This window comes from Acinonyx jubatus, chromosome D3 (assembly GCF_027475565.1).
Source record: "Acinonyx jubatus isolate Ajub_Pintada_27869175 chromosome D3, VMU_Ajub_asm_v1.0, whole genome shotgun sequence".
In the NCBI taxonomy this organism is placed as follows: domain Eukaryota; kingdom Metazoa; phylum Chordata; class Mammalia; order Carnivora; family Felidae; genus Acinonyx; species Acinonyx jubatus.
Window position 1 is genome coordinate 55,609,708 of NC_069392.1, and position 17,608 is coordinate 55,627,315.

A 17,608-nucleotide genomic window follows, 5' to 3' on the forward strand; every position below is an offset into this window, starting at 1 on the left:
GGCATGCCAATTAAATGACAGAGATCGTCAGAATGGATTAAAAACAAAACAGAAACTTAAAAAAAAAAAACAATTGCACACTATATACAAAAAAAAAAAAAAGACCCTGAGTACAAAGACACAAGTAGATTGAAAGTAAAAGGACGGAAAGAGTTATACCAGGCAGCAAGAAAGAAGAAATCTGAAGTAACTAGCAAACATGAAAAGATGCTCAACTTCACAAGTCATAAGAGAGATGCAAATCAAAACCACAGGGAGATATCCTCTCAGACCTACTAGATGGTCACCACTAAACAAACACACACACAAGTCAGGCAATAACAAGTGACGGTGAGGATGTGGAGAAACTGAAGTGCTTTGTGTACTGTTGGCAGGACTATGAAGTGGGGAGGCTGCTGTGGGAGATACTTAATTTCTGGAGGTGCCTCCAAAAACTTAAAAATACAACTACCATGTGACTCAGCAATCCCGATTCTGGGTATTTATCTAAAAGGAATTTTAAAAAAGAAAATAATTTAAAACAGGATCTGAAAAAAATGTCTGCATACCCATGTCCGTTGCTGCATTATCTAAAGTGGCCAAGAAGTGGAAGCAACTCAAATGTCTGTTGACAGATGAATGAATGAAGAAAATCTGGTATATACACACAAAGGAATATGCTGCTTTTCAAATACAAAATCCTGGAACGTGTGAGTGGCTCAGTCAGTTAAGCGTCCAACTCTTGATTTCAGCTCAGGTCATGATCTCACAGTTCATGGGTTGGAGCCCCGCATCAGGCTCTGCATGACAGCACCAAGCCTGCTAGGGATTTTCCCTCTCTCTCTGTCTCTGCCCTCCCCCGCCTCTCTCTTTCTCTCTCAAAATAAATAAACTTTAAAAAATTTTAATAAGAAGCAAAAATAAATAAATAAAATGATGAAATCCTGTCACATGTTATACAACATGGAGGAACCTCAAAGACATGCTAAGTGAAATCAGCCAGTCACAAAAGGACAAAATCTGTGTGATTCCCCTAATATGAAGTATCTACAGTAGTCAAAATCATAGAAATAGAAGATAGAAAAGTGGTTTCCAAGGGCTGGAGAGGGTGAGAAGGAGGGTTTACCAGCATTTCAGGGTATAGAGTTTCAGTTTAACAATATGAAATGGTACTGAAGATCTATATACCACAACAGTGTGGGTATACTTAACACTACCAAACTGTACGCTTAAAAATGGTTAAGGGGCGCCTGGGTGGTTCAGTCGATTGAGCATCCGACTCTTGATTTCAGCTGAGGTCATAGTCCCAGGGTGGTGGGATCGAGCCCCGCATCGGGCTCTGTGCTGAGCGTGGAGCCTGCTTACGATTGTCTCTCTCTCTGCCCCTCTCCCCTGCTCAAAAAAAAAAAAAAAAAAAAAAAAAAAAGATTAAATGATTAAGATGGCGAATTCTATGTTATGTGTTTTTTACCTCAATTTTAAAAAGGGAATCTGAAGTGACTGTATTAATATTTGACAAAATAGACTTTAAGGAAGAACATTATTACAGATAACAAGGGAAATATCATAATGATAAATGGGTGATGCATCAGGAAAACATAACAATGAAAGTATTTATGCACCTAATATCAGAGCTTCAAAATACCTTAAGAAAAACAAACAGAACTAAGGGGAGAAATAAGCAAGCCCAAAATCACGGTGAAAGACTTTAAGACCCCGTTCTTGATAATATATAGAACAAGTAAATACACACAAAAAAATCAATAGAATATCTAAAAAACAATACAGATCAGTAATTGGTGAACTATGGTCTATGGGGCAAATCCTATGAATAAAGATTTACTGGAAAACAGCCACATTTACTCGTTTATGGATTGTGGACGGCTGTCTGTGGCTGTTTTCACGGAGTGGAGGGGAGGCAGCAGAGACCATAGGTCTTGCCTCAAATACTTACTACCAAGCCCTTCATGAGAAAAGCTGGTTTTCAAGGGTGTGACTGTTTGGTGGAGCAGTCGCACAATAGCTGTGGACAAGTCGTTGCCAGATAATTCCAACATCTGTGTCAATTTTACTGTTGATGTCTGTTGATTGTTGTTTTCCCACGTGAGATGAGATTTTCTTGGTTTTTCATATGCCAAGAATTTTGAACTGTCTCCTGGAAATTATATTTTGTAATGAGACCGTGGGTCTTGTTTAAATCCTATGCAGTATGTACATATTTTTGTTTTAGGCAATAGACCTGCTTAGGGTCATGCTACAAGCTCAACCTGCCTTTTGTGAGTTGTGGTTCACATTTAAGTTGTTTCCAAAGCCTTTGCAGTACAATTTGGATAGACCCTGAACAAGTTACTACTCAGTGGTCATCTGGAGCCTGGCTGATGGTCTGTTAGTTCGGTTCTCCAGTACTTTTCTACAATGCCCCTCTCTGGCTCTATGACCGGAAAGCTGGAGCTGGAAAGTTACTCCATGGTCATGTGCCTCTGTGACTGCTCCCATCTTTGGCCAAATGGCAGGAGGCAGAAAGAGAAACAGAGGTCTGCAGAGCACAGCTAGGCAATTTTGTTCCAGGTGCAATGAGGAGTCTGGAGACTCTGAGCAAGGACATTCCATGTCCAAAAAAATGACTTACATTTTAAGAAGGCCACTATGCCCTGTGAAGAATGGGCTGGGAGAGAGGACGCAGGAAAAGAATGTAGGGGGCCATGCTAGGGATGCAGGCAAAAGGAGAGGGTAGCCAAGGTGTGCGGAGAAGTGAAGAGTCCCCATCTGCTCCTGGTGGGGAGCTGGCACCCCAGAGTGGATTGGCTAAAAGGGGTGGGAACAGGACGCAGCAATGGTGCTTGGTGGGGCTGACACGGAGGAAGACTGGGTGGCTGGGCAGGCTGGTGGGGGAAATCAAGAGTGCCATCTGGGCCACGATGTGTCTGAGAAGACAAGTTGCAATGCAAGCAGAGATGCTGAGGCGGCATCTGGAAGTAGGAGTGTGGTGCTCAGAGGCGAGAGAAGAACTGAAGGAAAGTGTGGTGGAGGGCAGGGGAAGTAGGTGTACGTGCGCACACAGTGCATTTCTCCTCTTTTCTGCTGTATTGGTTAGTGAAGCAGATAAAGACTCTAGAAACAGATGCAACTGTGTTAAAAAAAAAAAAAAACCTTATGTGATAAACTGGCATTTCACCTAATGCCACGGGGTATGAGGATTATATGAGTTACAAGTAAGATGCTTAGAAATGCCTGGCACACATTCAGTGTTCACTGCATTGTTTAAATTTCAATTCCAATAGAAAAAGAGTAATTTACCTAGTAAGAGTTATTCACGTAACTTGCTAACCATCTGGAAAAAATGTCAGTTAGATGCTCTACCCTATACTTAAGTAGAAATACATTTCATATTGATTAAAGATGTGCATGGAAGAAGTCAAACTAGGAAAGTATGAGAAAAACATTCGGATGGATAGTTGGTTGTTTAGCCTTGGCATAAATGAGGCCATTTTATTTTATTTTATTTTATTTTATTTTATTTTATTTTATTTTTAATGTTTCACAAATTTGCATATCATCCTGCATGGGCAGGGAGGGGCCATGCTAATCTCTGTATCCTTCCAATTTTAGTATATGTGCTGTAGAAGCAAGCACTAAGCGAGGCTTTTTAAAGCTACACAGGAAACCCAGATCCAGTAATGAAAAACGTTTGACCACATACAAAATCCTATATGGCAGAAATGCTATAAACCATGCCAAAGAAAAATGGTAAGCAAGAAAGTATTGCATTCTATATGACAAGCAGAGGATAATTTTCCCCAAGACACAAAGATCTCCTAGAAGAGAAGATTTCTCTTCACAAGAGAAAATGCAAGCATCAAGGAACATATGAAAAGAGACTTTATCTCACTTGTATTTAGGAGAACCAATGGCTTTCACATTGTCACCCATACAGTTGAACCCAACTTTCTCAGATATTATGCTTAGAGTACAAATTGCTACAACCTGTTTTGGAGGTCTGACAAATACAGATGCGCACATCATTCCACTCAGTAATTTCTCTTTTAGGAATTCAGACAAAAGAAATAAAAAGTACCAGTTCATACCAGATTTTTTGCTGTTGCAAAAATATATGTACTGACCTGGAAAGATGTCTGTGGTCTTTGGTTAAGGAAAAAGGCAAGTTATGTAGTAAGGGACTAACTTTCTAATTTTCGCTTAGCTTTTTTTATGTATGTTTTGGTTTTTTAGTGCATGTGTATGTGTTCGTGGTAGTGGGGACAGTGGTTAGAGGGGATGTTTATACACGCATCCATTTACTTATGTGTGGACGTAGAGGAGAAGATACCTATCTGCTAAACGTCCATCAACCAGAGAAGTAGGATGAAAAGGTGGGAAGAACAGATGTAATAACTTTTCCTTTGAAAAATTAAAATACGTCTATACAGATGTAAATATATACTTTCTTTTTACAAACTTCTGTATCATTTTGACGTAGACAAGCCAGGTCCAGGAACACAGAGGAGGTCCCACAGGACAAGCCAAGAGGGTCCTTGGCTTTGTGCAGGAGAGAAATCAGGAAGTGGGAAGTGAAAGCAGAGTTTATTGAACAGTGTAAGTGACAGAGTATAGCAGACAGTCTCACCACTTGGGGTTAAGAGTTTATATTGAAAGGGTCCAGGGTATGTGTTCCTCCAGGAATCCAGGGTAGGGTTGGATTCGAGGGTGAGTGACAGGTGAGTAATAGTTGTTATTTCAAAAATCATCGCAGGTAGGGGATATCGATGCCAGCGGTGGGTGAGATTTGTTTGAAGCTAATGTCCTGAAACATGTTTGAAATCCAGTTCTTCTTAGATGTTATCAGGCATTTGGAGGCCTAAAACAAAACTCAAAGAATGATTAACTTTCTTGCCTCCTTCTTGGAGTGGGAACATAGGTTATTTGGTTTAGTCAGACGCAAGGTGAAATACAGAACATGAGTAAATGGGGCCTTGCAGAAAAACAGCAGAGATGGAGCCTTTCTAAAAATGGAATCCTTTCAGTTTCCCTATCTCAATTTGAGTCCTTTCAAATATTGAAAATGAAGGATAAATAAGGGTCTAGTCTCCAGAATATATCTTTTAAAACTCTAACAACTCAACAACAAAAGGCAAACAACCCAATTTTAAAATGAGCAAGGGACTTGAATAGACATTTCTCCAAAGAAAATATACAAGTTGTCAACAAACACATGAAAGGATACTTGGCATCATTATTCACTAGGGAATGCAAATCAAAACCACAGTGAGATGCCACTTCACACTCACTAGGATGGTTAGAATAAAAATACAAGAAAACAAAACAAAAACCAAAGTGGAAAATGAGGGTTGGTGAGGATGTAGGAGAAACTGGAATCCTTGTTAAGCATGGCATTACTTTAGGATCCAGCATTTTCACTCCCATTTACCCCCCCCAAAAAAATAGAAAACATACATGTTCACAGTAGCACTATCCACAGCAGCCAAAAGGAAATAATCCAACTGTCTATCATTGATGAACAAATAAAGACTACTTGGTATACATACGACGTAAAGTCATAAAAGGGAATGAAGTTCTGATATAAGCTACAAGGCGAATGAACATCATAAACATTATACTAGGTGTAAGGATCCGGACACAAAAGATGACAGGTATGATTCCACTTACAAGAAATGGCGAGAATAAACCCACAGATTCAGAAAGCGGACTCGTGGTCGCCGGGGCCTGGCAGGGAGGGGAGAATGGGAAGCAACTGCTAAATGGGGAAGGGGTTTTCTTTAGGGTGATAGAAATGTTTCCAAACTAGGTAACAGTGGTGTTTGCGCAACACTGAGAATATACTGAATTGTCAACACTCTCCTATGTGTATTTCACTTCAGTTAACGGGGGTGAAGGTAAGCTCGCTTGTGCACTGAGAGAGTAGGCTGGCCCGCTGCCGCGCTTACCCCGGTGGCCTCCTTGCGGACCCAAGTCCACATCCTCGATGGAGAATCTAGAAGGCGGCGTGGGCTGAGGAAACGACAACAGGGGTATCACATAGGACGCCATCAGGAGCCAAAGACAGACCGGACGGTCACTCTTTTCCAGCGTCGAAACCACCGCCGGCTCCCGCCACTCCGCGCAGGCGTGGGTCTGAAGCGGATCCGGGGGGACGGGGCGGAGCCTGGGGGCAGGGCCAAGGGCGGGGAGGGGGTCGGCCTGCGCGCCGGGCGGGACTCGAGGGAAACCGGAACGCCTCTGCGGCGGGCGCCTGTTTCCGGGGGGAGCTTGGAGTCCGAGGTCAAAGTCCGGTGCGCTGGGAAGCCGGCTTCCGGAGTCCGCTGCCGTCTCCGGGGCTTAGCGGCGTGGGAGCGGTGGTAGCGATGAGGCAGAAGCATTACCTTGAGGCTGCGGCGCGACAACTCTACGAGAGCTGTCCGGGCCAGGCCCGGTATCTCCTGTAAGAAAGGGGCAGGAGGGGATGCGGGCGGCGGTGGTGGGTCTTCCCTCTTCGCTCACGGTTCTCCTCCTCCTTTACAGCTGGGCCTACAGTTCGTCACACGGTAGGGAGAACGTCCGACGGTTGCGGGTCAGGCGCTCGTCGCCCCGCTCCCCTCCATTCCGCACAGCTCTCAGGATGACCCAAAAGAGAAATCTCATCGACCCACTGCCCTCCTAAAACCGCCTCCCCCCGCAACTACCCCAGAGGCTTCTGTTTCATGAAAAGTTCCAATTTCCTTGGATCTCTTTTCGTTAACCTCACTTCTTTGTGACAGTTTTTCATCCAGTCTCATGGCTTTTAAATTCTGTATGCTGAGGACTTCCAAATTTGTACCCCCAACCAGGACTTCTCCGCATTCTAGACTTCTATCCAGAAGCCTTCTTGACAATTTCTTTTGAGTGTCTGTTAGGCCAAAACTCGAGCTTTACCTCCCAACCCAGCCTTCCTCTAGTTCTTACCAGTTGAGTTAGTGGGAATTCCATCCTTAGAGTTATCAGCCCCCAAACTCTGGGGCCATTTTTGACTCCCTAACAGCTCTCCTCCCCAAGCCAATATGCCAGCAAATCCTTTTGGCTTTAAAATATATCCAGAATCTAGCCACTTATCACCATCACTTATCATGTTACTATCCTGGACCACGTCAACAAGCTCTCAGGCATACTACAGTCCATTCTCAATTGAGCAGCCAGAGTGAGCCCAGTAGAAACCTAAGCTAGATCATGTTATTCTTTGCTACAAACTCTCAAATAACTTCCCATCTCAAAGTAAAAGTGAAAATCTTTTAAATGGACTACAAGGACCTACAGCAAAGGTCAAGGTTGCCTCTCCAACCTGCTCTTCCCTTTTGTTTACTCAACTCCAACCACTGTTAGCCCTCCTTGTTCTAACGCAGCCTTTGCAGCTGTCCTTCCCTCTACCTGGAATTCTTAACCTCGTGTATCTTCATGGATTCCATTCTCACTCGCTTCCTTCTGCTCTCTACAGATGTCATTCCACAAAGCTTTCCGTGGCTACCTTATTTAAGACGACAGCAGCTGTGTGGGCGCCTGGATGGCTCAGTTGATTAAGCATCTGACTCTTGATTTGGGCCCAGGTCGTGATCTCACAGTTCGTGAGCTCGAGCTGCGAGTCGGGCTCTGCACTGACAGGAACAGTTCCCCCTTTTTCTGCCCATCCCCTGCTTGCTTTCGCTCTCTCTCAAGATACATACAAATAAACTCTAACAAAACAAAAAAAAAAAGGACTTCAGCACCTCCATTGCCACTCCCTATTCCCCTTTTTTTCCCCAGCACTTAGTATTTGGTGTTGCCATATTTACTTTCTCTCTCCATGAATTGTCCTTTATTCACTGTTTTATCTCTTGCACCCAGAACTCTTCCTGTCACTTTACAGTCACTAATAAATATGATTGAATGTAACATTTGGCAGAGCTGGGTTACAAGCATGGTCTTTAGTTGTATATGTAGAGTGCTCGCCAATAAATATTTGTTGAATAAATTGATGGTGTACCCACCTTCCTTTCCAGCTGCATCACTTCCCCAACCTCACCTTTCCCTAATAGCCGTGCTTTCTTTTTCACTGTACTTCTGCCTGAAAGCCCTTTTCTAATAATAGACGCCATTCTCTAAATGTAGGTATTTGACCTCTCTCAGGCCACTTCTTTTGGAGTGTTTCTGGCTGGTCTATACAGAGTTTAATAATTTCCAGGGCATTTTAATTATACTCTATTACAGTTCTTACCAGAACTGTATTTTCTTTTGCTTAGGGCTCACCTAGAATGTGAGTTCTTTAAAGATAACAACTCTCTTACTCCATATTTATGTCTCCCTAGCCCAGTGTGGTAGATGGCTGTCTTGATTGCATAAACAGTCTGGGGCAAGTCTGTTGTCCTTTTACCTTGCACTGAGACTTATCTGCAGAAAGCCTGGCCCACAAATCACAAAATTATGCTAATTGTTTAAAAAAGAAACAGTATAATTTATTGTTTTATGATAAATATGTAAAATTGGCAAGATCGTCTTTTTTACTTAGTAACAAGTAACGAGTAACATCGCAAAGAGTGGGGACTTAACCTGTCGCTAAAAGGAATGAATGGATAGAATTAGTGTTTTGCAAAATGAATTGTTGCCAGTTTATCTTCTTGTAAGTTCTGTTTTGAGTTTGCTTAAGGAAAATATATATCTGCTTATATTAAACAATACCCTTTTTCACATAATATTGGCTTGAGGTAACAAACTATTCTGATGGACTAAATCATGAGTTTCATCTGTATAATTTCAGATGATAACAACACTTTTGAAGGAACATGTCCATACTGTTTCCAGTTGCTGGTCTCGGATAACTCTCGAGTGCGCCTCAAACCGAAATCCAAACTAACACCCAAAATACAGAAACTTCTTAACCGAGAGGCAAGAAATTGTACACTCAATTTTAAAGAAGCAAAAATTGTGAAAAAATACAAAGACTCCAGAAGTGTATTGGTAAGATTTCAATTCTAGTATGTATAAATAAACTAGAATTTTCTTTTACTTAAATTGAAGTTGGTTAAAGATCAGACTACATATAACTCAGAAGTTTGTGATCATACATTCAGATTGTCAAAATATATACATAAGTTTTTCTTCTAGTGATGTTTCATCAAGAGTAAAGCTTATTTTTAAAAAATTTGTGATTGTAGTATATAGTTGACATACTAGTTTCAAGTCTACACATAGTGATTTGACAATTACATTATGAAATTCCTACTATTAAGTCAGCCTCTGGAGCTAATGGAGTGAAGAGGTAGGAGAATGTGAGAATTCATTTGATCGGTTTTATAAATTAACTTAGACCTATATTTGCAGAATCACTAAGAGTTTGAAGAGGTCACTTAAAATTTCAGTGATAATTTGCCATGTTTTATTGGAAAACCACTTGGAGTTTGTCTGCAACAAATGTTAAATGTCAACTGCTGTTGTAAAGAACATCCTTCCAGATGTCAAAGGGTTTCAATGACAGTCTCCTCCATTCTCCCCAAACATGGTTTTATACTGAGAACGTAGAGGCTTTGTTATCTTTAAAAGGTGTTTTAGGGGAACCTGGCTGGCTCATTGATCTCAGGGTTGTAAGTTCAAGCCCCCACATTGGGTGTAGAGATTATTTAAAAGTAAAATCTTTAAAAATCAAATGAAAATAAAAAGGTGTTTTGAATTAAATACAAATGTTTAACCAGTAACTTTTTATCGAAGATTTTCTCACTTTAAATTTGTATCTTGTCTGATTGCTGCCGCTAGATTATAAACTCCCTCAGGGGAGCCCCTGTTACTCACCAGTATTGCCTGGTGTAGTCCCTTGTGTACAAGAATTTAATGACCCTGTAGTTTATTGGATTAAATTGGAAAAGAAATCAGGCCCGGTATTTCTTCTTTTTTATGACAGTTGATTACTTGTAAAACCTGCAACGGAACAGTTAAACATCATGGTAAAAGTAGAAGCTTTCTAGCCACACTGAAGAGCAGTCCTACCACTCCTACGACTAAACTCAGCCCAAAGACACCAGAGAGAAAGACTCCGAGCTCCACAAACCTAAATCACACGCGTGGTTCCAAAGGCAAGAGGCCAGCCTTTGCATTCGGGTATCTGAATTCATTAAGCTATTTGAATTGCTGGTGTTGACTCTTATTTCTTCTAATTTCCTTTGTTTAATATACACTCCCTAAATTTGCCACGCAGGTTAGGCCTTGGCCCCTTTTTTCCCTCCATATCCTTTCCTTTTCTAATGTCCTGTGCTCCCATGTTTTTCATTCTCCTCTCTGTTTATAACTTCCAGGTATATTCCTGTGCTTCAACCTCTCCTGGGCCCGCTCCCAGCTGCCTGCTAAATACATCCATTTTATCCCCCCACCATGTCCCCACAGCTGACTACTCAGACCTCTTCATCCTCCTCAGTTCCTTATTCTGTCAGTGAACATGCCCTTGACATTCTGACCTGACACGGTGAGTAGAGTTGACAGCTCCTACTCCCTTGGTCCTTGTCCAGTTAGTTGCCAGTTTCCATCTGTCCTACCTCCATGGTGTTTGCACCTGTTCTCCTTTTTTCCTACTGCTGTGTTCAGGTCTGTATCCACCTTTTGCTGGGATTTACTACTGTAATGGATTACTGTATTATCCAGTAAATGGATTATTTTGCTGGATTACTATAGTAATTTCTTGCTTCTAGTTTCAAACCCTTCTAGCCCGATCATTTCCCTAACGCACAGCTCTGATTAGAAGCCTTTCACACTTCACCTCCGTAGCATTTGGGTCAGATGTTCCAGCCTGGCTTCCCAGCCCTTATTACCTGGCACCAATCTGTCTGCCTGTTGTACTTTACCTTAATTCATCTTACGTATCAGCAAAACTGAACCACTCAGTTTACTTTCTTGCTCTAAACCTTTGTTCTTGCTATTTCCTCTGATTTCCTCTGTCAGAAGTTCCTATGGAAATCTTGCTGAATAGGGATTTGTCAGGTGCTACTAAATTAACTGTATGACTGAGCACATGTCTTCTTTCTGTAGTTCACAGTACTATATTCACTTTGATAGTCAGTAAATTTAGTTTCATAGAAACTGGGAAAGGAATTTTTGGATGTTTTTTGCCGAAAGAGAAACAGTCTGGTAGTTTCTTGAATATAAATAACATAAGTCAGCAAGGACTGAATTATCTCTGTTTACTGAATTGAGTTTTTTATATTGGTGTTGACATTTATCAAATTGGGTAAGAATTAAAATTTCAAGTCCAGTTTTCTCCATATTTTGATTTAATTATTTTGATATCTGGCTGGTAGGAATTCATCACAGAAGTTTCTACTTTATTGGACAAATACAGATAAAAGAGGATTTGGCATATTTAAAATAATTAACTTGTATTTAGACCAGACTGCTTTTTAGATATATGCAGGAATGGGAAAGATGTTCCACATTTATCATACAGATGGGGAGTGGAAGAGGGATCAGACTGACAAACCCCAATAAGGGTTCGTGGGTGTGGAACACAACTGGAGGGCATGAAATAGAAGGAAGCTAAATACATACACAGCAGCTGGAGAACCATTTATCCAGGGAATATTTTTAGAAGACCCCTTCTGTGCCTGGCACTGCTAAGCAGCGGGGGAATGCACGACTAGTAGTACACAGTCTACCCTGGGGAGCTTACGCAGGCGGGGAGATACGATGGAGTGGCACCTGCGTGTGGAGGTTGAGTTCTTCAGTTTTGAGAAAGGAAGTGATCTTGAGCTGTGAAGAAACAGGTTTTTAAAGTCCTTAGAATTGTCAGGAATCCCAATGTCAGACTTAAAGGGAACTCAGACCCGATGACACTTTACCTTTAGCCTTCTTGAGGTTTGATGGAAACTTCCAGAACCACCCAGCATACCTCCTGAATATTGCCTAGAGCCTCTGTAGTCAGGGAGTTTTTAACAAAATGGGAAATGAATGCTGGGTCCAGCCACTGCTCCTATGTGGCCATAATACACAAGGGTAGAAAAGGATTCTAGTAGCAATTATCTAGGCTAAGTAGGAAAAACACTTTTAAAACTTACTTATCAGTATACCTAAGTGTGGTTTTATGTTTGTTTTCAGGACACCGACATCTGGACAGTCAACACCCACCTGCTCAAAGAGTGTGAGCAAAACTAAGAAACACTTCTCTAAATTAAAATTGTTGCTTAGTCGGAGTGAATCCCAAAAGAATTCAAAGGTGGACTTCAGAAATTTCTTACTGTCTTTGTAAAGGATAGTCTGTGAAATAAATGTTTTGTTTTGTTTTGTTTTTTTAACGTTTATTTACTTTTGAGAGAGAGAGACAGAGCTCAAGAGGGGAAGGGCCAGAGAGAGAGGGAGACACAGAATCTGCAGCAGGCTCCAGGCTCTGAGATGTCAGCACAGAGCCCGACGCGGGGCTTGAACTCACGAACCGCGAGATCATGACCTGAGCCGAAGTCGGACGCTTAACCACCTGAGCCACCCAGGCGCCCCTGTGAAAATAAATGTTTAATACAACTCTGAAACTAAAGTTAGTCACAAAAACATCTTTTCTAAAACTTTGATTATTTAAATACATGGAAACTAAGGTCCAAGAGCAAACTTCTCTGGGCTCTTTTCAATGTTGATGGAGAAAATGCTTCATTAAAATTAATAACTGAAACCTGTCTACTTCACAGGGTGGCTGTGAGGATCAAAAATATATGAAAGGTCCTTGTCAATAGCAAAGATATTATGGACATTGAGTGATTATTATTTTCTCTTCCCTTAATTAGCAGTTTTCTTTCGTAAGGAAATTGAGACCTTTATGAAAGGGCCTACTCCTTTCTAGGTGTCTATCGTTGCTAATTCGGGAAAAGGATCAAGTGTCCTTGTTTTCCACAATCATCTGCATAACTGTATTAGAAGAGCTGAACATGATTCTTGTTTTGCATGCAAAAGTAAATATATGGAACATTCTTGATTCTAAATCATTCATATACACAAAATTTCATTTTTACAGATTTGTTGTTCCTAGTAATATCCTAGTAATATTTTATAATGTGTGGCATTTCATTTGCTTTGGTGAAGACTTATTTCTGTGCCTAAAATTTACAGCAGAATTATAACATAGTAACAGTTTAGCTATCTTAAACCTTTTCTGGAACATAGATATACCACAATGAAAGGCTGGGGTTGTATTCAACCTGTCTTTTAAAAATTCTTTAAATAAATAATTTAGATACTTTAAACTATAAACTGTTTCCAAGCCTCTCTGCTGCTTAAAAATTTTAAACTTAAGTTTCTCCCATGAGCACTTGGCAGACTGAAAGACCAAGGTTATTAATGAATTGGTCTTATATGAAGTGAAATTATACTAACTAGTGCCAGCGTCAGAGAGGGATGGCAAGAGTCATCATTTTGAACTTCTTTAGCCATAGGGAGGCTGGACCTTCCCTTTGTGTCCAGGGCACGTAGCACAATACTTTGGTCATGGTGCTTTACCTTTCTGGCTAACTTCTCACTGGAACATGTTTCTCTTCTTGCTCTTGCTTCCTTACCACTATTCCTGATCACCCATAGTGAGCTCTTTGTAGTTCTTAGAACATATCATTTCTCGTCAGCTTTGGGCCTTGGCATGCTTTTGCATACTGTCCTTCACTCCAACCCCACTGCATTATGAGGGGCCACTCTTATAAAAGTGGTGACCCGGTAGTTTCCTGTTTCTGATTGTGTCCTCAACTGCCTGTGAGCTCTTTGCAGGCCTGGATGATCTCATTTGATTTGCCCCTAGCACATAGCACAAGTTTTCCAAATATCCCTAAGCCACCACATTTACATTTGAATTCCTTACCAGGTTTAGAACTAAGGTCCTTTTAATCACATGACTGGGAAATGGATAAGAAGTAGTAAAAGTAGGGGCACCAGGGTGGCTCAGTCGTGTCAGACTCTTGGTTTCAGCTCAGGTCATGATCTCATGGTTCATGGGTTTGAGCCCCACATCAGGCTTACTGCTGACAGCACGGAGCCTGGAGCCTGCTTCGGATTCTGTGTCCCCCTCTCTCCCTGCCCCTCCCCTGCTCACACTTTGTCTCTCAAAAATGAATAAATGTTAACATTAAAAATAAAAAGTAGTAAAAGGAACTTCTAGGTGGGGAGTTATTACCTCAGTTGCAAATGAAAAACCATGGATTCTTTTGTGTTTGGTAGAATGGTCTTTGGGCATCTCTAAAGAGAATATTAAAATTATACTGTGGACATAAAACTTTAGAAGAAAACCTAGAACTAAATCTTCATAGCTTTGGATTAAGCAATGGTTTCTTAGTTATCACATCAAACACAAGCAACAAAAGAAAAAATAGATAAATTGGACTTCATCATGTTAAAAACTTGTGTTTCGTTTTTTTCTTTTAACGTTTATTTATTTTTGAGAGAGAGAGATAGAGCACGAGCAGGGGAAGGGCAGAGACAGCGGGAGACACAATCAGAAGCAGGTTCCAGGCTCTGAGCTGTCAGCACAGAGCCCGATGCAGGGCTCAAACCCCCACGAACTGCAATATCATGACCTGAGCTGAAGTCAGACTGAGCCACCTAGGCACCCAAAACCTGTGTTTCAAATGAGGACACCATCAAGAAAATGAAAAGCCACTGAATGGAAAAAATGTTTGCAAATCATGGATCTCTTAAAAGACCTATATCCAGAATTATAAAAACTCTTAAAATTCAATAATAAAAAGACAAAACACGGACAAAGATTCTGAGCAGACAATTCCCCAGAGAAAATAAATGGCCAGCAAGCACATGAAAAGATGCTGAACATCTTCTATCTAACACTCATTAGGGAAATGCAAATCAAAACAGAGATACCTACCAGTTCATACCCACTAGGATGGCAAAAATAACAAAGACAGTAACAAGTGTTAATGAGAATGTGGTGAAATTCAAACTCACATCACTGGGATTGTAAAATCTGTGCAACCACACTGTAAGAATTTGGCAGTTCCTGAAGAAGTTAAGCATAAAGTTACCATATGACCCACATTATATACCCAAGAGGACTGAAATCTTACATGGGAGTATTCGTAGCAACATTTGTAATAGCCAAAAAGTGGAAACAACCCAAATGTCCATCAACTGTCGAATGAACATATTCCATCCATATGGTGGAATACCATTCAGCTATAAAAGTGAATTAACTGATACATGCTAGAACATGGATGAACCTTGAAAATATGTCATTTGAAAGAATGCAGACACAAAAGGCCACATATTGTATGAGTCCATCTATATGGAATGCTTAGAATAGGAAAATACATAGAAATAAATTAGTGGCTGCCTGAGGCTACTAATCTGGCTACCTGTTCCTGGGGGAACAGGGAATAACTTAACCAGTATGTAGTTTTTTTAGGGTGAGGAAAATTAGGGTTTTTAGGGTGAGGAAAATTAGGGTTCTGGAATTAGGATCACACAACTCTGAATACTCGAACCCACTAAATTCTACACTAAAAGGGTGAATTTTATCTCAGTAAAGCTTTCATTAAAAAAATGAAAATAAACATTACCTAAACAGATTACAGTATGGATACTTTGGTTTAAATGAACATGATAGTATTGGGCCTGGTGTGGGAGGGAGTGTAGCAGCCCAGGCAGTGAACAAGATGCAGTGCTGAGGCTTGATCCTTGCCCTCCTCACCCTGCTGGTGCTCACCAGCACAGTGGCCAAAAAGAAAGACAAAGTGGGGGTGCCTGGGTGGCTCAGCTGGTTAAGCATCAGACTCTTGCTTTCTGCTGAGGTCATGATCTCATGGTTGGTCAGACAGAGCCCCAGTCGGGCTCTGCACTGACAGTGCAGAGACTGCTTGGGATTCTCTCTCTCTCTCTCTCTCTCTCTCTCTTTTGTTCTCTAAGTAAATAAACTTAAAAAAAAAAAAAGACAAGTGAAGAAGGGCGGCCCCAGGAGTGAGTGCACGGAGTGGACCTGGGGGCCTGGCACCCCCAGCAGCAAGGACTTCAGCGTGGGCTTCTGCAAGGGTACCTGTGGTGCCGAGACGCTGCGCATCTGGTGCAGGGTGCGTGCAACTGGAAGAAGCGGCTTGGAACCGACTGCAAGTACAAGTTTGAGCTGGGGGCGAGGGGCATGTGATGGGGCACAGGCGCCAAAGCCCGCCAAGGCACTCTGAAGAAGGCACAGACCAATGCCCAGTGTCAGAAGACCATTCCCGTGACCAAGTCCTGCACCCCCAAGGCCAAAGCCAAGAAAGGGAAGGGAAAGTCCTAGCAGCCAGGTCTGGATGCCAAGAACCCAGGGCCCATGCCCTCCCTCCCACAGACCCAAGATCTAATTTACCAGTGCCTTTTGTCTGCTTATCAATCCTACCCTGCTTCTTCCCTCTCACTCCTCCACCCCCACCTCCAAGTGTCCCAGATGGGGAAGGACAGGGATTGTGGACAGCTTGATGTATTTCCTGGTACATCCCCACAGACACCATTACTAAGAAACAAAATAAACCCTCATTCCCACTACCACCTCCCCACCAACTGGGACTAAACTTACAACAGGAATTTTATGAATAAAAGTAAGTTTGTATAATCATACTAGCAATTTGAAAAGAAAATTTTTCTTTAATTTAAAAAAAAAATTTTTAGGGGCACCTGGGTGGCTCAGTCAGTTGAGCGTCTGACTTCGGCTCAGGTCACGATCTCTCGGTTGTGGGTTCGAGCCCCAGATTGGGCTCTGTGATGACAGCTTGGAGCCTAGAGCCTGCTTCAGATCCTGTGTCTCCCTCTCTCTCTGCTGCTCCCCCGCTCACGCTGTCTCTCTCTCTCAAAAATAAACAAACATAAAAAGAATTTAAAAATATTTAATATTTATTTTTGAGACAGAGTGTGAGTGGGGGAGGGGCAGAGAGAGGGAGACAGGATCTGTAGCAGGCTCCAGGCTCCAAGCTGTCAGCACAGAGCCCAATGTGGGGCTCGAACCCATGAACCCTGAGGTCATGACTTGAGCTGAAGTCGGATGCTTAAACCAACTGAGCCACCCAGGTGCCCTTTAATTTTTTTTTGAAATGTTTATTTATTTTTGAGAGAGAGAGAGAGTGCGAGTGAAGGAGGGGCAGAGAGAGAGAGAGAGAGAGAGACAGGGACTCTAAAGCAGGCTCTGTGCTGTTAGCATAGAGTCCAATGTGGGGCTTGAATTCACAGACCGTGAGATCATGACCTGAGCTGAAGTTGGATGCTTAACTGACTGAGGCACCCCACATATTTTCTTTTAAAAGAAATTATGGAGACAAATTTTTCCAGAGACTACTTGCTTTAATTAAGTACAATTTTAATTTTCTATTTTGATGTTTAAATTGTTATATCTTGGCCAATGGGAGCCCCCTTTAAACTAGCTTTATTCTTTCAACCCCAACAGAACTTCGAAAGTGCCCTCCTTGCTGTCTTACAAAGAAATTTCCAGGACCCTCTTCACTCTCTCAGGCCTATGGCATGGAGGCTTCCACTTTCCCAGAAACCAGGCTAATTTTGAGCAGAAGGTAGTGATGCCAGAAACAGGAGATAATTCTACTGAGGGACAGTAATGGTACTGCTACCAGATCCCTCCAGAGTAAGGGCTGGAAAAGATGAATTCTTAAAAATCCTGAGTTCTCATATCTTTAAAAAATTTTTCAAC

At 41.7% G+C, this 17,608-nt stretch overlaps 1 protein-coding gene, 1 non-coding gene and 1 pseudogene across 3 annotated transcripts; 2 read left to right on the forward strand and 1 right to left on the reverse strand.

Moving 5' to 3' along the window:
* Nucleotides 1-3,501: 3,501 nt before the first annotated feature.
* On the reverse strand, nt 3,502-3,612 carry LOC113602393 (U6 spliceosomal RNA). Its single transcript, XR_003423817.1, has one exon. It is a non-coding gene; the product is annotated as a U6 spliceosomal RNA (small nuclear RNA).
* A 1,945-nt stretch (nt 3,613-5,557) lies between these two features.
* Nucleotides 5,558-14,075, forward strand: CD3H18orf21 (chromosome D3 C18orf21 homolog). 2 transcript variants are annotated; one of them, XM_053206679.1, is made up of 5 exons: nt 6,221-6,415; nt 6,496-6,518; nt 8,738-8,937; nt 9,875-10,071; nt 12,055-14,075. In XM_053206679.1, exons 1-5 carry the CDS (start codon nt 6,339-6,341, stop codon nt 12,203-12,205), a joined length of 648 nt encoding a protein of 215 aa, XP_053062654.1. In that variant the 5' UTR covers nt 6,221-6,338; the 3' UTR covers nt 12,206-14,075. The 2 variants fall into 2 exon arrangements, with proteins under 2 accessions (XP_053062655.1, XP_053062654.1); XM_053206680.1 differs by lacking the exons at nt 6,221-6,415; nt 6,496-6,518 and adding an exon at nt 5,558-5,627.
* Nucleotides 14,076-15,593: 1,518 nt separating this feature from the next.
* LOC128312509 (midkine-like) lies at nt 15,594-17,598 on the forward strand (annotated as a pseudogene).
* The last annotated feature ends 10 nt before the right edge of the window (nt 17,599-17,608 follow it).